Source organism: Callorhinchus milii, unplaced genomic scaffold, assembly GCF_018977255.1.
Source record: "Callorhinchus milii isolate IMCB2004 unplaced genomic scaffold, IMCB_Cmil_1.0 Scaffold2, whole genome shotgun sequence".
NCBI classification, from domain to species: Eukaryota; Metazoa; Chordata; class Chondrichthyes; order Chimaeriformes; family Callorhinchidae; genus Callorhinchus; species Callorhinchus milii.
The window spans coordinates 114,628,278-114,649,199 of NW_024704743.1; the positions used below are offsets into that span (position 1 = coordinate 114,628,278).

General features: G+C 39.6%; 1 protein-coding gene across 1 annotated transcript in view; it reads right to left on the minus strand.

Moving 5' to 3' along the window:
* prex2 (phosphatidylinositol-3,4,5-trisphosphate-dependent Rac exchange factor 2) overlaps window positions 1-20,922 on the minus strand; it is a 184,636-nt gene that overhangs the window by 41,293 nt on the left and 122,421 nt on the right. Inside the window, exons 26-32 of the mRNA XM_007886904.2 lie at window positions 19,080-19,259; window positions 17,662-17,756; window positions 15,569-15,651; window positions 13,578-13,668; window positions 8,064-8,192; window positions 3,106-3,147; window positions 2,379-2,596 (exon numbers count right to left, since the gene is read on the minus strand). Coding sequence (XP_007885095.1) covers window positions 2,379-2,596; window positions 3,106-3,147; window positions 8,064-8,192; window positions 13,578-13,668; window positions 15,569-15,651; window positions 17,662-17,756; window positions 19,080-19,259 — 838 coding nt within the window. The remainder of the gene's footprint in view (window positions 1-2,378; window positions 2,597-3,105; window positions 3,148-8,063; window positions 8,193-13,577; window positions 13,669-15,568; window positions 15,652-17,661; window positions 17,757-19,079; window positions 19,260-20,922) is intronic.

Below are 20,922 nucleotides of genomic sequence, written 5' to 3' on the forward strand. Positions count from 1 at the left end.
TTTTCTTGTAAGCAACCACAGAAGCCATTTTGCAAGATCCCACAAACAGCTCTGAGGTGAATGATGCAGTTTCTGCCTTCCAGCTCCCTCTGGCCGCCGGCCATTTTATTTAATCTGAGGTGGGTGATTCTATTTTTGTAAATTTTAGAACAATCAGCGTTCTCTAGACGTTTGGGTCAATCGTCAAAAGGTTCATTTTTGGACGATGGAATTTTTACTGAAATTGGTATGTTGAGGGGTGGGAGGGGGCAATTATTTTGGAAAAAAAGATTGCAGCTGGACTTGAAGAAACTGCTTACCTGGTGCTGCCACCTGGTGGGCAATACTTTACACCAGCAAATTTAGGGAACACCACCAACTTTAAACCATTCCCTTACAACAATAGGTTATGGTAAAATCTGAAAAGTAAATTCGTATTGAAAGTGCGGCTTCCCTTTTGGTAAGAATACAAGGACAAAAAAAATATTTAAATTAAGCAACTCTGACTTTTTCTTTAAATGTGGGTGTCCCGGATGGCATGAGCATAAGTCCTAAATGCAAGCAGATGCAAAGCACAGCTGGGCAAACAGGGTCACGAATAAGCAGATGGGTGGGGGGTGAATTCTGTTCCACAGGAAAAGTCGGATTCCACATCAGAGAACGTTTGCATGTCAATGTTATGGTCCTGGTAGCTCTTCTCTTTGTAAATTCAATTTATTCATGGCTTGGGAGGAATACAAGGCAGACAGACAGCCCTGTATCCATTGTAAAATTCTGACATGTGGGCTTTCACTTTGGGGCTTTCGGGTTGATTTGTGGTTTCCATACGTTGGACTTTTAACAATCAGTGCTGTTTTAAGACCTCCCTTTGGAATGCTAAATGCTTCAGAGACATGGTAATCACAGCTCCATTCTGACAGAGTAGAACACCCTGTGATTCGAGTGCTTAGGATCCAAGGCTGCTATTCTTATTCCAGATACAAGGCTGGTATTTGAAATGATGATTTGCATCTTAAAAAGGCATCGACACTCAAGGTTCAGTTTGTCATTATCATTTCTCAACCTTGTGTCCACTTTCGTTTTCTATGAGTTTATGCCAACACTGACCTAGGTTGGCAATTCACCAGAACCAACCAAGCCTGTTACAGTAAATTGCTGTAAATAATGTGACAAATGTGAGGAACAAATAAGATTGTGTTAATTTTTTGATTATTAGTGTTAGAACTCTGGCAAAAATAATTATTCAAATGATTTATTAAACTCGGGGACATGATATTGTAAAACACAGAACACGGACATAGCCAGTCTCCCTCCCTCACCTGATAATCCATGGCTCACACAAACCGTAATGAAAGAGCTGGGGCAGAGAGCACTTAGTTGAGCTGTGATTCTCACTCTCACTGCTTGCCTTACCTTAGCAAGCAAGCTGTTTGCTCTAGAGATTGTACAAAGGAAAGGAAATTCTCAGGGGTCCTTTCTGCACACAAGGGAGTTCAAAGGTGAAGTAATGAGAAGAAATGGAGGAACTGGTGCTGAAATTATTGCACATTTCCTGCAGCAGGTGAATCAAAGCTAACGTTCACAGTAATGGATTAAGGTCCCCTTCTTATTGCTGCAGTCAGATCGCTGTGACCATTAAATGCTGTAACAATAAGAAAATGGAGTCCAAATCATCCTTTTGAGGAAAATTATAATAATCCTTGCATTTGATAAAGAGCCTTTCAAGTTCCGAAGACGTCTCAACACGATTCACAGGATACACTATAAAATGCAGTGACTGTGGGTTTTGTTGGGGAATGGGGTAATATAATTCTTTATTGAACTTTTCCATATTGGGCATCAATGTCAATCTCAGAACGTGTGTAACCTTTTCTGACAAAAACCCAGGCTGACTTACTTGAGCCATTTTTCAATGGAATTAAGAGAAATTGTGAACAAAGCAGGTTTCACAACACTAATTTAAGATCGGCTGGGACACAAGCAGATAAGCAAATGATTACCACAGATTTTCGTCCCGCTTATAGGTTAAACTGGCCCACAGTGTAAACCCTGGGGTTTTAATAGATTGTGACCCATGACATATTGAGATCTTGGGAATAAATATCTGGATGAACTACTCTCTTATGCAGCATCCTCCATGATCATATTCAGAAACACCTGCAAATCTTACAAGCATTTACAGCTAATGTACATCTTGCTGTGTGCAAACTGGTTACTGACTACCCACAAAAGACGATCAGTCCACTTTACTGAATGTATCCTGTGAAGTGCTTTGAGATGTCTCGGTGACATGATAAGGTACTGTATCAAACAGAAGGATTATTATTATCTTAACTCATTCAGAGGTGTCGCTGGTCAGTGTGCAGCACGATCATTTTCTGAACTGTGTAATATCTTACCAGATTGGGAGAGAGCAACGACTGGAAGTTAAAGAGGATTCCTACACTGGCTATTTGCTCTAGCCACTTCTTACTGGCCTCCTGCGTCTCCATTTCGTATTCCCGATTGGTGTCGTACATCTGGTTCAAAGCAGCCAAAAGCTGTTCTGAGAAAGTACAAACTGTGGCCACAAGACTCTGGCAAAACACCATGTCCTGCCGGAGCTGAATATCAGTATCTGAGGGCGGCAAGAGAGATGGAGAGTACAAAATGTGAGCAACTTAGCAGAATGGACAAACGTCACTTTTAGTCTTCTGAGAGTAATGCAAATAACCCCGCCTGCCCCCTGTTTAATCATGGCACAATGTACTGTACTGGCTTGTTCCAAAATAGGCCAGCCATGACATGATAGTGCAACAAACCAAGAAATACAAGGTTATCGTATTAAGGGAAGAAGTTTGATCATTGTAGCTTGTGAAATACTGGAAATGCGTGTTAAAGCATAGCACACTAGGATATCACAAATGAAAAAAATATCTTTTCACAAGCCTCACAATGTTCACATAATCTGTTTTCTCATTCAGAATTGTCCCTTCAAAAGGCAAGTTTTATCCACAGTTGACAATTTTTCATTTTAAATCTATGTTCTGGGTCTATTTGTTTCCTGCGTTCAAAATTAAATAAAATGCAAGTCTACAGCTGAATGCCGAGAGAGAAAGGCTGTTTCAATTTAATTGTTGATGTTACCTGTGTACTCTAGAAGAGCCAAGAGAACTCGAGTCTTCACCTCTGAAAAGAACATAGCAGAAAATTATTGTAAGAGACAACCCAAATCTTTGTAGGCTAGTTTACATAGACTGGTTGAAAAACTGGTGACGTTTCTCAACAGATTCATTGAAGCAACTTTGCAATTTTCATCCTGTTATATACAGTACTTCATTGCTAAGCAGCAACCTGACAGACCACAAGGATCATGAAGTGAATGATAGCACCTTTACATGTACTGTTAAATAGACTGATCACACCGGTTAAGAAACATTTTCCTCTTGAATAAGGCTTCATTGATGTTTTTTTCCAGAGAGAGTATGTTTCTGCACTTGTACCACATTTCAATGCTTCTATTTTCAGGGCTCTCTGTGCGTAATTGCCAACAACTTTGTTGCTTTTCAAATGAGATGGATTCTATTATAGTAATAAGGGCACTGAAAGTAAAATATAATGAATATTTTTCAATGATAACCCTCAACCCAATTGACTTCTGGAATGCAATGATGCTCGTGAAAAGATTCAGTGTCACTAGTTTCAGTGCTTTCACTTCTGCATAATTGCACCCAATGCTATATAATGTCAAACATTTTGTGCTCAATATTTTACTAAATAACAATGGCAAAGGGTCAAAACAACAATCCAGAGAACAGTTATTCCTAAGTCAACTGAAACTTCATCCTATTGCAAGTTATTGAAGAATTTACATGATCTCAGTATACATTATTGATGTGTACAATTTTGCAGATATCATTACATTTTAATTGCGCATTGTATAAGGGGTTCAATATTTAAAGGAAACCATGCCTGTAAGTTTGCAAATGAAAAATTTTATATCCTTCCAGGAGCACTGGAACAGGAGAGATCCATTCAGACTGTCGAGCCGGTTTTGACATTTTATTCCTCAAACCTTATGTTTCACCCTCTCTCCGTCTTTAAATCCTGCCTAAAAGAATACCTATTCAATTGTAATCACCTCATCCCTCCCCCTTGCTTAGTGTCTGACATATGAAGCACCCCGAGATGTTATCCTATGTGAAGAGCGCTATATAAATGCAAGCTGTCGTTCATCATAAAATCGGTCTTTTACTTAATGGCCGTTTGTGGGACATTGCTATGCGAAAGTTGGCTGCCACGTTCACCTACAAAATGCACATCACTGTAAAATCCTTTTAAGCACTTTGAGATTTCCTCCCGATGGTCTGCATCAAATGCAAGGATTATTAACCTGGCAATATTTGAATTCCATTCCCCTGCCTTTTCTCTGGATCCCTGAATGCTGTTATCTCAAATATCTATTCAGATGCATGGCATTCTTCACAATTAAATATATGCAATTTCCTCCCTCCCCTTATTCAAGCACATCTCAAAACATATCTCTCTGACTGCGCTTAGTCATTCTTTCCCTACCCACACCCCTCGGCTCCTTATCCTTTTTTGTCAAGCGCTTCAAAATGGTCTTCTGAAGTGAAAGGCGCTGTATAAATGTAAATTGTATTGTATATTATAAAGAAATTTTTCCTTTCTTTTTGACCTTAAATAGTTTATCTTTCAGCCACTACACCCTGAGGCTTTGCTTTGGAATTCTCTCTCTCAATCACGCCGCCTTGCCCCCTCCTTCCCCTCTTTTAGATCACGACTGAAGACCTTCTTCTTTAACCATGTTAACCATCACCTCCTCCCTCCATCTGGCTGGGCGTCAGGCTCCACCACTGTCAAGCACTCCAAAACGCTGCCCCACAAGTTCTTATAGTTGTTTCTGAAACTGTGGTGTTCAATTTGTTCACATATCAATGGTCTCATATTGGATGTATATAATTCTTGTTAATATTAACAATAATAATCCTTGCATTTGATTTAGCATCTTATCACGTTTTCAAGGCATCTCAAAGCGCTTCACAGAGTATACTGTAAAGTGAATTGACTGTATATTTTGTGGGCGAAACGTGGCATCCAATTGCGCACAATAGTGTCCCACAAAAAGTTGTGGATTGAGTGAACACCTTTTTTTTAAAAAGGTATTATTACCCCTGGAATAGTGATCCGCCAATTGAGTAACAACCGAGTTCTTACTTGCTGAAAGGTGAACAGAGGTGTTTAGTAAAGAAACTGCCCAATGTTTCGCCCTGCCCGGAAATCGAACCCAGGTCTCTTGCTTGCAAGGCGAGTGCTCTAACCACTGAGCTACAGGACTCCTCTGGTGACTTTAGGTTTCTAATCCTATTAATTAGATTCCTATTAAGGCTATGGCTGCATTGAGTATCATTTAAAAAATTATAAAGATGTAAATTGTATTGTATCATTGTATCATGGAGACACGTCATTATTCTCCACATTGTGGTGATCATTCTAGATGTACTTATAATAATAACAATAAGCTTGCATTTGATACAGCACCTCCTCACATCATTAACACAGCATCCACTGTAAAGTGACGCAGCTGTGTGTATTTTGTGGGTGATTACTCAAGGATTCCAGGAGAGCAGCAGTCTTCAAAAAAGATGCAAGGAAAGACAAAATCCAGAGTCAGTGAGGCATCAGCAGAGAGATGCCAATCTCCTCATTCTAATCTTTCCCTTTCTAAGGTGCCGTCCCCAAACAGCTTCAGGTTAATCTTCTTAATCTCATTTGAGGAGAAAAGGTAGAAAAATAAAATTGTTAAAAGTTTTCAGCTTCAAAGGTATAATTAGGAGTTTGCATCCCCTGTTCATGGCTTTTATCTTTGGCTGAGAATGATGAATAACAACAACAATTTGCATTTATATAGCGCCCCTCACACAGGGTAGCGTCTCAGTGACTTTAGATCAAAGGAACCTGCAGATGCCACAATCCGTCAGCTGTACTAAATCAGTATCTCACAATGGCCAGACTCATCTGCGCAACAATAGCTAACAATAATATTTACACTCATGTGAAAGTCCTGCGTAAAGGAAGTGACTTGTGAAGACTATGCTCCATTTCACTGCAAAATGTCACTGCTGGCTCAAGTCACTTTCCTTTCCCTCTTTATCACGGCCACCTTCTGTTGGAGAGAGGAAGAAAATAAATCTGACTTTGGACTTCCAACATTATTTCATCTGTTTTACGTTAAGAACAGACTGCTTAGATTTCCTATGCTGCACAAAACGTGATTATATATTCCACAGGGTCAAACCTTATCATGGTCCTAGCCTTAATGCTGTTATTCTAAAATCTAAGACCTGTGTGAAAATCAACTTCCACGTAAACAATACAAGGAAGAAACTGAATTTAAGAATTTTGCAACAATTTTTTTATATATCATGAGACCTTAAATCTCAAAATCTATGTGCCTTGGGATGTCCTCCAGACATGAAAGGCACAACCTAAATGCAATTTATTGCTGTTGAAATATCATGAGTAAATTTCAGATCTCAGTAGGCCAGGAGAAGATAAAACAACAATCGGGAGGAAAAATAGCCCTCTGAAATATTTCATTAAATCAATAGGCAGTACTTTAGAAAGCTTTCAGAAACATAGAAACAGGAGTAGGCTATTCAGCCCCTCGAGCCGGTTCTGCCATTTTATAAGATCATGGCTGATTTGTACCTCAAGTCTAATTACCCACCCTTGCCCTATATCCCTTAATACCCTGACCTACAAATATCTATCTACCTCTACAACAACAACAACAAGATTCCATTTATAGAGCGCCTTTCACGTCGGGAGGATGTCCCAAGGCGCTGTACAGTTGGGTCAGGACCCGAGCAGGGGGGAAATGGTCAGGGTGAGGGGAGGGAAAGGAGGGAGCGAGGAGGGGGTAGAGAGTCGAGAGGGGAGCTGAAGGCACGGTCAAAGAGAAAGGTCTTGAGACCGGCCTTGAAGGAGGAAAGGGAGGAAGCGGCGAAGGCACTGGGGGATGGAGTTCCAGAGCCTAGGGGCTGAGAGGCTGAAGGCCCGGCCACTGATGGTAGGGCAGTTGGGGCGGGGGATGTGGAGCAGACCGGAGCCATGTCTTGAAAATGTGAATGGATCCAGCATCCACAGCCTTTTGAGGGAGAGAGTTCCAGATTTCCTCTACCCTTTAGGTGAAAAACTGCCTCCTGATTTCACTCCTAAATGAGCTAGCTCTAAATTTAAGATGATACCGCCTTGTTCTGGTTTACCCTACCAGAGGAAATAATTTCTCTGTATCTACACTATCGAATCCCTTTATTATTTTAAAAACCTCAATCAGATCACCCCTCAACTCAAGAGAATAGAGATCAAATTTTGAATAACAAATTAACTTTTATTTCAGGGAAAAATAAAAATGTTTCTCTTTTCTGCTTGGCCCAGGCTTAAGAAATTGTGTTGATATCGGATGTTGCCAATCACTGCAGGTATCCTAAAGAGCAGCTTGAGACAACAGCAACAGCAGGTTTGTGATCAAACTGAATTTTAAAGGTGCCCTTTTTAACCTTTGGAACCCCACTGATCAACAACAACAACAAATTACATTTGTATAGCGCCTTTCACGTTGGGAGGACGTCCCAAGGCCCTGGACAGTCAAAGATTTGGATCAAAACTGATGTCAGGGTGCGAATTTTTTACTGTGAGCTGTTAATCTGCACTTGGCTTCACAACACCTTCACAACATCTTCAAACTTTAAATCCGGGTCAGAGTTTGGGGTCCAATTTGCCATACTCACAAATGAGGAACCCAAGCCTTTCATGAGGACATTTGGCGAATATCGAATTGAGACATTTGTGACGGGCGCATTGCAAATTCCCCATCAGGAAATATAATAAAATAAATAAAGGCCAGAAAGCAAACAACGTGAAATGAGGGAATACTGAGGCCATCCTACCGACTTCTTTGTAACCTCTTTGGGTTAAAGTTACCTGCTCAGGGACTTGAAACCCAGCCAGTCACCTGGTTGTCTGGAGACAGAAATGTCACGTGGTAAATGTGAATGGTTAAGTCATCTCTCGTTACAAACCTTCAACGAATCTTGCGATTGCCTGTATGAGGTTATGAACGCCATTGGGAAGATTCCATGGATCTCTTTGCACGTTCAGTCGCAGTTGTGTCGTGCAACTGACCTTCAACTCCATTTCCTGCTGGAACTCTGTCCAGGAATAAGAGGGGAGGACATGTAAGTAACCAGTCGGGCAAGGACCTGCTGCCAGTAATCCGGACTGTGAGTCAGGAGTCAACCTTTTTGTATTTGAATCAGAACTGTATGTTCTTAAAATTTTCCCCAAAGAATTTTTTCTCCACATGATATAATGTAATCTAGTCTATAATAATATAATATAATACCACTAGCTCCCCATACCCTTCAATATTTTTTCCCCAGACTCTGCTTAATAATTGTCATATTCTATTTTTGGTGTCTAGATTCATGTACTATTGAATGATTCTTCAATTCTTATAACCATATATTATGCATTCAATTACCTTTCCTTTTTGAAACTGTAACCACACACTCATCTCCAGTGACAAAGCTACATTTGTTTTCTAAAAAACTTTTTCCCCAAAGGAAACCCTAGCTTTCCATTTGTTTGCCATTTCCTATTTTTGATGTCTGGATTCATGTGCAATTGAATGATTCTTTGCAGATCCTAAAGGAAGAAAAAATGTAAGACTTTTTTTTTGTAGTACGCCAAATAAAAAAGTTCCTAGAGAAACAACATTTATTCTTCAAGATGTGAACCTAATACAATTTGATGAGTTGCTAATTGGTGGGTTTGGGATTCCTTGGTCGTGTGGTTCAATGAGGTGGTTCAGGGTGGGTGAACGTAAAAATAATCCTTGCATTTCATGCAAGCATTTCACATCGGGAGGATGTCTCAAAGCCCTTCATAGGATTTACTGTAAATTGTGTGCTTTCTAAGTAAACGCGGCAGGCAATTTGCATACAATGTCCCAGTTCGACAATGCTTTATAGACTACAGCATGTCTAGCATTTCTTTACAAACAAAATGGCAATGCACTTGATGTGACTAGTCACTGGGCCATTTAGTTTTCTATTTAGATATCTTAAATGAGCAGTACTTAATTATTCCTGTATTTTCCACATACTTGGTGATATCATCTGTGCACATAAATTGCGAAATGTGAACAGTTTTGTTTTACTGGTTGCATTAGCTGAACGTTTAAGATTTGTATCTGTATCCGACCTACTGAAAAAATATCTTAGTATATCATGACCCAAGTTAAAAACAGAACAGAAACAGAAAAGGATCAATTTTTATGTCTCTATTTATTTGCCAACTCATAGTTTCATTCAGACTCTTTGTGTAGGTCAAGTTGCACTAAAAAAGTATACTGCAGATCTGGTTACTGCGAAATTATGAAATTGTATAGGTGTGTGCAAGTGAACTCTCCAGAAGGCACTTAGAATTTGATGCAACAACTTGCATTATGTCATTATTGCTTACTCTCACCAGTGAGCAATAAAGAACTGTGATACCATCAGAGACATGTTTGGCAAAGTTAATACATTTAGGTAAAGGGTTCCCATTGATGGACAATGAATAGAAGGGCTTTGGGGGCCTCTTATCACATGGTTCCAATTTGCAGCATGATTAAAAGGTACTATAGCTGAGATAGGAAACATCATATGGGCCCCTTACATGCTGGGGAAGATATAGGAATGTGCCCATAAATGTTCTGGTCTGAAATGCAGCCGATGCTATTCTGGGACATGTTGCAAGTGACATTTAGACAGACTGGGGGAGGAGGGGGCCTGAAATATCAGATTATCTGATTTTTTCTGCCCACCAGGTCTCTCGTGTGATTGCACTGTGGGGGTACAAAACATCTGTAAATGCACCACTGGGCACTGCCAGGAAAAATAGCTGTTTTAAGCTGCCACCGACCATCCTCACCAACTCAAAAGTTTCTCAGAAATGCCACAAGCATCCTGCTGCTTGTCCAGCTCTGACCACGCTACCTGTTAGGGCTTTGGGTTGCAGGATTAATAGGAACCAAAAAGGAAGAATCTCTTCCTCAATGACTTGAACAGCAGCTCATCAAATATACAAAGGGAAGGCACTCAAATAATAGAATGAAACCTAAGTGTGCGGTTTATGTGCACTAAAAGAGAAGGCAATGCCTCACATAAATGGATGGGGGGCGGCGGGGGGCAGTGTTAACCACAGTTACATTATTGTTGTAAAATCTAATTTGACGTCTAACGACACAGCCTCAAACATCCTCTTTGCTTATATATGTATAATGTGCAAAATAAATAAATTGGGGTGTTGAGAATCCAGACATTGCTGTGCAAATAGCAACTTTCAATTTGTGAAAGAAATTGCAGGCTATAAAATGCAATAAACAAAATAGTGAAAGGTCTGTGACCCCTAGGGTCAGCAAAGCCTGCTTCTCAGTTGGGATTTTGTTTTATCTTTTGTCTGTCTTTTCTAACCTTTCCTTCGACAAGAATGAAAACACTGCCTGAGATTGGGGTTTCCGGTTTGCAAATAGCTTACAAATTTCAATGCTATTGTACGGAAATATACCCATTGTTATTGCTAACGGCAAATTCACATACGAGATGCATAGATGGTACATTTTAAAGTAAATCCTATGAAGGTTGTGAGATGTCCTCCCGAGGTTTAAGGCGCAATAATAAATGCAAGGATTATTATTAGTAAATACACCTAGTTTATTCCTATAATCATTTTAGTCAACATTATCAAACAATGTGATTGAAGGTTCCTGAGGCCAAATGCATTGAACAATTTTGTATCACTGCAATTTTAGAAAATAATATTTTTTTTCTCAACACTTTGCTCCAAGGAGATTGGTGTTTTTCCCTTCATCTACACTGCCATTTTTTCTTGTGTGAGACATGAGAGTGATTTTGGCAGTCAGTGGAGGGTATTGCATTGAATGCAATCACAGTTACAATCTTCAGACACTTTATAGCTGTCAGGCTTTGCTTTTTCATCTTTAATAATAATCACAATAATGGTAATAATAATCCTTGCATTTGGTACAGCACCTTTCACGTTGGAGGAGGTATCAAAGTGCTTCACAGGATTTACCGTGAAGTGTAGTGACTGGGTATTTGTACACAGCAATGTTCCACAAACAACCATGAAGTGAATGCGGGCGGTGGGGGGGGGCGGTTATTGTTGGCTAAGACATTCCCTGGCCATTCTGAATGGTGAAGTTTTGAAACCAGTCTCTAATATTGTACTTAAATAAATGCAGGAAACCGGGAAAAATTTCCTTCTCTTTTTGAATCTTTTGGATCTTTAACGTCCACATGAGCAGACAGACAGGACCTTGGTTTAACGTCTCATCTGAAGGTCAGCATTTCCAACAATACAAACTTCTGACTTTAAGCATTTGGCCTTATGGAACACCATCTACTCTGAGCATTTTCTGGTACCAAGCTAGCAGCTAGATGAATGTTGTGAGCCAGAAGTTCAATACAGAGACTTGCCTTTATAGATCGTGTGAGGAGGAAAGAAAGAGGACAAAGGGGAAGAAAGGGTCAGTACATGCAGTTACATTCAAAGCAAAAAATATTAAATGTACGCTAGCTTCACCCCAAAGCTGATATACAATATTTATTATTCAGTTTATTATCTCGCTGCTTTAATTTTCTGGTTATGAAAAACATGAATTAGTAATGAAAAATCTAAAAAGAAAAGGCCAGTGCTCATTAGCAACAGATGGAAATCAAGCTTGTGGGGAAGCTGTAATAAAATATGATGGCTAATAAAGGAAATAGATTCAGAACATGCCAGGTTTGATGATGGGAGATAGGTTATTACCGGTATATAGAGCTAACTTGATACATTAATAAAAGGCATAGGGTCTGGAATGCTTTATAAAACGTTATTGAAATGCTGGGTTAGGTCGTTATTGGAGGATTCGTGCTGTGTAACTCTATGTGATCACTTGCCAATCTGTCTGTAGCTAGAAACATTTGTAGCAGCTTTAAACCTCGCTTCAGTAGCAGTCAACTGAACCAAAGTTCAAGCTCTGTCCCTGTCTGTAAATCTTGGGATGTGGGGTTGACCTTTTGGCGGGGAAGAAAGTCTATCTCACGAATGAGCATTTTTTTTGAATGCATGTGATGCCAAGCTGCACGAGAGTAGTTTGGGCGAGGGACTTAGTTCACACTCCTCACAAGTCATTGCTTTGACACCTCATCCTCCATCTCTCTCCCCCAAAATGCTGAAGATCCCTTAAAATTTTCAAGACCGAGGTGGATAGATATTTGTTAGGTCAGGGTATCAAGGGATATGGGGCAAGGGCAAATTGGATTGAGATACAGCCATGATCTAATAGAATGGTGGAACAGGCTCGAGAGGCTGAATGACTTTCTCCTGTTCCTGTGTTCCTATCTGCTAAACCTGCTGCTCCTCACAGTTGCTCTAGTCAGTAACAAGCTCACAACACAGAGATATTCCTCTAATTCTGAACGACATAGTCCTCTGTTTAACCACCTCATTTTAACAAAGCAAAAAGTGCAGCCCATGTAAGTTTGATAGCACTCTTTTGATAGGATTTCATCAAGACAACGAGGCATTTCAAAGTATTTGACAGGATTTACTGTGAAGCATAGTGACTGTGTATTTTTAGGTAATTTTTAGTAAATTGTAGCAGCCAATTTGGACTGTCGTTTTGAAACAGTCTGGAAATAATCTCTTGACAGACCCTTAAATTAACATATTCCCTGTAGCAGTCTGAAATTCCATTTTGATTTAGGATTGTGTGGAAAATTCTTAAACTCAACTCAATTTGGAAGCCCATTTGTTTTAAGAGAGTTTCTAAATGGAGAATTTTTCAGTTCTGCGCAAAGTTACATTTTTAAGACAGTCTCACACACTGCGACGAGGTGAAATTTTGGATTTCACACCAGTTAGTCTTTTTGCTGTGTAAACCTGGTGCTGGCTTGCCTGAAGTCTTGGAGTTAATTTTCCCACTGGTTATCATGAATCCTTCCAATCACTTCCAGTTAATTCATAAAGTGACAATTACATTATTTGTTGAAAGGATTTTAATTTAATTAGTAGACAAAAGATTAATTCACTTTCTGACAATTTTGTGGAACGATGGAAATGTTGAAAAGAGCAAAGGCTCATGTTTAAGGAGTTTGTGAAGTTTTTCTCTTTGAGCTGAATCTGCCTTAATAATTCATGCGACGACCGGCTGTGAAGATCCAACTGTTAGCAATAGCTCGGCTGATACCAGAACCGGCAGGACTGCAATTAAGTCCCATTCAAGCCCCACAGATCAGCCATGGAAATGACTTACTGATTCGGGAAGACGGACATTTTATGCGAGTCTATTTATCAGTTTGCTCCATTACAGTCAGTGAAGAACAGGAAGCTTCGTCGACCGCATAAAGGAATACTGAAGTAGCTCAACTTCAGAATAATAAGCACATTGGATTTGCCAAAGGTTTTTAACACAAGCTAACCATTAGCTCCCCAGCACCGTGCTGGGAAATCTGTGGCTCTCCATAGTTAATCCCAAATGTTACCTTGTAAACTCCGTTCCGGGTAGAAGTGTTTGGTTTGTTCAAAAGCCTTTGTCACGACAGGCCCCTTCAGAAGATTACTGATCGAATCCACCTGTTGGGATCAAAGCACAGTCGATGGAACTGTCCACACAACAGGCTGAAACAGCCCACCAACACCATTGCACTACATCATAGAAACCTTTAACAGATGACAGAACCAATGGTCTGAACCACACAGTTACAAAGCATGAGCTAATAATACAGCCAGAGCTCCAAGTAGTTCCAATTTTATGAACATGTTTCAATACAGAGAGAACAAGCCTCTGTGTTCCATTATACAGTACATTATACTGTAGGGCAGGTAACAGTGGTGTAGGAAAAGTGAATAATTCCTGTTGTTTCAACAATGTGGAGCAATTCTGAGCTTCGTTGAAGTCTCTGAATATAGTCAGTGTGGACAAATATTCTTTTTCAAAGTCTAAAGAGAGCCTCATTTGCACTTGACAGGTAATGACACCACCCAGTGTAACAATAAACTACAAGGCGGTCACAGGTTCAGTTCTCAGTTTGTGTTAACATAGGTGATCTTAGCTGGGACGCTGGTACAAATCACTTCACTGCTCCTGGATTAAGAATGGAAGGAACAGATAGGAATCTCCTCCCTCCTGACCACTATTTGGTCACCCTGCTCCCCCTTGACACATGCTTTCTTCCTAATCTTTCCAGCCTATTACAATGCTGTTAATTTTTCAAAGACTTGTATCAATAAAGGGAAGTTAAGAGATTATAACGTAGGTTATGTAATGCTGTTCTAGTAGCAAGTTGTGCTTATTCCCTTGTTTCAGAAGAACAAAAGAACAGGAGCAGTGAAATTTGTTTTCCTTCCAGTCAGTCAAAAATAAATGCACTGTGTTTGCAAGATCTGAGTCTCAATTCCACTCAGGCAGATGGGATTGAAATTTCCTTCTGATACAATAATGCAATTTACATTTAGATAGCTCTTTCACGTCGGGGGGAGGTCTCAACTTGCTTAACATGGCTTGGTGAGCTTTTGAGTTGGGAGTGAAAGCCAATGTTCAAAACCCATAAAGAAATCTGAAGACGTAGGTTTGGTCATTCACAGCTGAATTTCTTCCAATTCATTTTTCATAGAATTTTCTATGAAAAATTCCTTGCAATTTGACATAGTTGATGCTAATCTGATATTCTGACCCAGAAAAACAAATTATAGTGAATCTTGAGAAGGCAACGTAATTTCACTGTTATAAGAATGAGAGCGCTTCTGTGTTGATGCAAATTTATGGTGCAATACAAGTTTACTGTGTACATAAAAGTGTTTTTATTTCAACATTAATAAAGGAAGGGGGAACAATCAAAATGTCCCTTATCCCAGTAGGTTGCTGAACACAGAAAATAAAAATGAAAAATCTCAATTGCTAACAAAAATACCAGACAGTTAAAAGCTTGCTCCTGTATTAAAAAAAATTCTGCAGAGAAGAAATTATCAAGAGAACATTTTGTCTAAGTTTCAGTTTATCCATGGGCTACAATAGAGCATCTACTGGAACTAGGGAAATATTGGTGACAACATTAGTAAGTAAAGCATTTGCAATAACAAGGTTCCATCGTGACAGAGCTGGACAGTCAGCCTATTATTTTGTTTCACACACAAACAAAACACAATCTGATGTGTTTACAGCAATGTGATTAAATTGTTTTATGAATGCATTAGCATGTTAACATGGCAATAAAGTGTACTATAAACAAGAAGTACAACTTTCTACAAATTGCTCTCTCGTGACCTCATTACCGCATAACGCACATATTAGAAAAGGGTTTATTGGTGGCAGCGCTAAAGGAAGGGCACACATACTTCGAAAATTTTCAGTCAAAACCTCATTTTTCCCCACCACATCTTAAATAATATTTGGAAATTAATTTAAGTTTGATCAAGAAAATAAAAAGCTCCTCGAAGCTTTTGACAGGACTGGACAAGGTTTGAATTGACTTACCTGACTAAAGAGATGTTCTAAGCAGCCATGCAGTTTGTCCTGTTTATCATGGGAAATCCGTACACTGCAAGGCAACTCATCGCCTGTGTGAATCACAAGCACAAAACATATTTTCTATTGATTCACTGTCAAAGAAACGACGCCTTGAGACAAGAGCACTTCATTGATTTTTAAGCTGTCATTGATCAAATTTATTAACCTACTGATCCCTGTGTTCAGCATGTCAACTTTACATTAAATAACAAGAATAACACAATATGCAGTGGACTTTGGTAACAACAACCAACATTACATTGCATTTGTATAGCGCTTTCACGTCGGGAGGACATACCAAGGTGCTAACATCAATCTCTACTAGAGATTACATTTTTTTAATTTCATCATTTAACTTCCAGTGAATCATTTCAGTTCTAATGAAGAGAATTATTAAGACTTTGATGTCAAATATGATTTATCAAACTTTCCAATACTGGAGGTGAGCAGCTTGTGGTCATGCCCAAAACTTTGATCTGGAGGAATGCAAAAGAATTCTCACTTCAGGCGAACTTGTTCCCATACCTGTGTTGTCTAGCGAGCTACTGGGAGACTGTAATAACCATTCAGTGAAATCTGTATCTCTAACATTTGCTCCTCTTCCCATTGGAAAGGATCTGATCTCTGCTTTGTGCTCTTCATAACAGTTTGGTTCAGTCCACCGATTACTGATGGTTTCCGCACAAAGCACTCACTGGACTTTAAAATAGATCCCCTGAAGCACTTTAAGAAGTGACAAAGTGCCCACAAAATACAAAGTCAATCCACTTTACAATATTTTCTGTGAAGAGTTTTGAGATATCTCAACGACGTGATAAGCTGCTATATCAAATGCAAGGATTATTATTATAAATTCTCCCAATGTGAAAGGCTCTATACCAAGTGTAAGGATTATTACTATTATTACTGGTGTGTGGTTGGGAATAAGAGGAAGTAGAGGTCCACAGATCATGAAGATCTGTTGCATGATGTTGTTTTGCTGACCACAAGTCCCCGGTGTCCAGGCACCTTAACAATGAAGGGATCTGAAGTATGGAATTGAGATCCTGCTGCTTTTTAGCCTGTACTCTCATGGGGATAGATCACTTATCTGTACCAGCAGCCTTCATTTATCATCCTGGCGTCAAGCACTGTGCATCAACAAAAGAATAATAAGTTCCAGCTACACTGTCGTACTGGAGAACAGTATTCTGCTTGTTGTACTGTGTTTGATCTGTTTCAATGAACGGCTTATAAATACACATATAAAAGAGGGTGAATTCAGATTCTGTCATTGAATATATGGAGGAACATTCCAGGATGGGAGCAGTAAATTTACAATGGTATCAAAACCGTTTAATCTATTGGAAGTATCAATGCTTTGTGATTTGGAGGGGTGGGGTGGGGGAACATAAGAAATCAAACCTCAGATATATATTCAACTTAGCCTAAAAAGGAATGGTTTGGGACTGACGGTAGTGCTTTGACTGACTGGGTCCAGATGTTCCTCTCATCAGCAACTCAAAGATTCAGATCATTTTATTGCATAAATCCAAAAAGCTGGAAGACATTATGAAGGCCATATCTACTGTGAACCATACGACTGTGGCAACAAGCACAGATATGTGAGGAAGCAGGTCCCAGGTATCGAATGCAGGCAGGTCCTCTCGTTTGCAAGGCGAGTGCTCTAACCACTAAGCTACAGGACTCCTCAAATGTGGGGTATTATTGAGTCGGGCACTAGTTGAAAGGGACAGGGGTTGGTCATGGATGGGCTACAGCATAAAAACAATAGTCTTTGATATGGGCTTCACTTCAGTCCATAGAGAGCTTACTTCTCCATGTGGAATGTAAGAAATTTGAGAGGAAAATGTAAAGCCAGAACAAAGCTGCAATGAGAAAAAATGTTCAGAAAACAAGAAGTGAACATATACAAATCTAAGCAGCAAGGACAACGCAAATGTTTCTTTGAATAAGAGATAAAATTATATTGTTAGGATCTGTATAAACCTGTAACTTGCTACCATTGTTCCATCCAGAGCAACAATCTGCAGAGTCATTTTACATCATGTGCATCTTACCTGAGTCCATGTCATCACTGTGTACATAGGAGTCGCAGTGGCTGCTACACATGCTGGTAAACGAAGCAATGGAGTTCCTGTTACTGTTACAGTCACTGGAAGAAAAGAGAGGAGAAACAATTAAATCTGCGTCTGGCAATCAGTGATGGATTTTGCTTTCACTCTGGGTATTAAGCAAAAGTCCCTTTTTCAGTGTGTACGAGTACCTGGGGATTCATCGCCCTAGGTTGACACATCCCTGATCAATTGATTTGTTACCCTCAATGGATTGCTGTACACAAGAAAAGCCTTGCTCCTAGTATACTGTTTTGCTTAGAAACGTATCCCAAACCATTTTCCTATCACATATACGGTTGTTGCTTCCTCCCGGAAACTATTCTTTCACTGTCTGATCCATGTACACTGATCTTTGTAATATACAGGTAGCTCAGCTGGTTCACTATTGAATTCCAATGAAGCTATCAAAAGGTTTCTTCAGAGGGAGGTATGTCGTCTGCACTCCTTTCAAAAATCAGTTGCAAGGAATTATTATCAACTTTAATTGACTTCTGGCTATTTGCTGTCCATTACCATCTTTTTATTTGAGTAGTGAGTCGATAAATGGGAGATGTGCCCAGGGTCACCAACCAGTGGGAACATTCTCTTTCTACAATTTAAAATACTGCAGTCATGATATCACTTGTCTACATTGACTGATTTTAATTCATATTGCCCTTCACACTGCCCTTGATGTTTCTGAGAAATATATGTAGATATTTAATGCTGAGTGGTACATACATAGGCAGTTATAAAATATTGCTAAATTCAATCTATGTTTCTTCCTGTATTCTTCTCTCTCGCTCTCTTTCTTTCTAAAGGTCACACAAATACATCATAAAAATACAAATCCTTACACTGACATAACAAAACGCTTTCCCAAGATGAGTTGACGCATATTCTGGGCTTAACAAGCTTGACTCATAGTTTGGTAGTTTTCATCATCCAGTTTCCACTGAGCCAGGGGAGCCCATAGACACGATTTGTCACCGTTAATGAGCAGCCCAATAATTCACACACACTGAGACTTCGATTTGGTATGTCCCAGGCTCAAACATGCTCATTAAATGGGATTTCATGGAAAAACCTAACAGCATGGAGTACAACACTGCAAGCCATTATTGTAGGTAGCCAGACAGGACTTGGTCACAACACAGAATCTGTCCCCACAGCACACGATGCAACTGAAAGTTTATGAACAGCTAAGAGATTGTGAAAAGAACTGCAATGCTTTGCTCTTCTTCTTAGAAATCAAATGTAGTGCCTTGTAAAATGAAATAATTTAACCTGCAGCGATGGGCATTTCCAAACTAAGACAGAGGATCACATTCTGAATTTCAAGACTACTTGTCCCTATGGAGTAATCTATTGCAGCTTTATACCTATAGGAATCCCTGTTGCTTATTGTGTCGTGACCCGAATCTTCCTGGTCATCTCCTGTTACCACGAAGCAGACTTTCTTACTATTGCGTTCTCCCCTGTCGGTCTCGTTCTCTCCTGTTATTAGAGCCTCGGAAGTCCTGTTCTCTGGTATCGTCGGGTGTGTTATTGATGAGAGGAGGCTGGAAAACAGGAAAGGATGTAATGAGTAATTCAGAATATTAAAGATGTCTTCGCTAAGGAAAACAAAGCTCTTAAATCTTTCCTGAAGCTTACATAAAAAAATTACTACAGGAGTGGGCACAATACAAACACTGTGAAACACTGTGATATGGCAATGAGCTTTTTCCCAGAATATTTTAGCCTTTGTATGAACATAAGAAAATAATAATTTGCTGGTGAAAGGAGACCAAGGTCTATCTAGTTCGCATTCCACCATCCTAATAATCGCTTGACATGTATCCCAAATTATACACTGCATCCCGAGATATTATTTTCGAGCAGAAATTGATCTAATTTATTTTTGAAACAAATGACAATTTCTGCTTCCACTGTCTCCCCAGGGAGCCTGTTCCATAAGTTTACTACTCGCTCACTGAAGGAGTGTTTCGCAGATTTGTTCTGAATTTATCCCCTTTCAATCACAGGCCGTGTCCTCTGGTTCTACTGTTCAGTACAAGATAAAACAGCTTATCATGGTCTACATTATCTAGTGCCTTCAGAATCTTAAAGACCATAATTATATTGCCTCTAAACCTTCTCTTCTCCAGTGTGAACATGCCCAGTTTACCTAATCGCTCCTCATGGTCCAGTCCCTTCATCCCTTCAATCATTTTGGTTGCGCTCCTCTGTCGCCTCTCAATCCCTGCAATATCCTTTTTATATTGCAGTGACGAGAACTGCACACAGTTTTCCAAGTGCAGTCGCGCCTTGATTTATAAAGTGGTAGGATTACCCCACTAGTTCGGCTCAAAACTGCCCTTTTAATACAACTCAGCATCTGGTATGTCTTACTCACTGCTACACGAGCACTGTTGCAATAGCTTCAATTTATTGTCAATCAGGACCCCTAGGTCCTTTACATTATCTGTGCAGATTATTTCTTCCCATTTAAATAATAGTCTCTTCCTGATTTTTTTGTCCCATGTGAAGCACATTACATTTCTCTACATTGAATTTCATCTGCCATTGATCTGCCCAATTCCCAAGTGCGTTCAACTCCTCCTGTCACCTAATCTGTTCATCTTTGCAGTCTACCACCTTCATTAGCTTTGTGTCGTCTGCAAATTTAGCCACTGTGTTTGTGACTCGTACCTCCAAACCATTTATGATCATTGTGCATCTATTCAAGACTGTAACCTGCATTTTATAATCCTTACATTTGATACAGCATCTTTTACGTCGGGAGGACATCTCAAATAATCCCTCCAAAACCAAAAACAATAATAAATTGGTCATTTTCAATCTACGACTGTTTGTGGGACATTGCTGTGCGCACTTGGCTGCCGTGTTCGCCCATAAATATACAATCAATTTACTTTACAGTGTGTTCTGTGAAGCGCTTTGGGAAGTCCTCCCGACGTGAAAAGCGCTATATCAAATGCAAGGATTATTATTATTATTATAAAGTGCTTCACAGGATTTACGGCAGTGCTTCACACTATTTACATCCCAAAGTGCTTCACAGGATTTAGTGTAGTGACTGTGTAAATTGTAGGTGAATGTGGCAGCTAATTTGTATGCAGCAATGTCCCATAAACAGGCATGAAGTGAATGACCAGTTTTATCTCGGAGATTGTTGCTGGGATTCAAGAGAAACTCTAGTCCAAAAACTATTTAATAAAA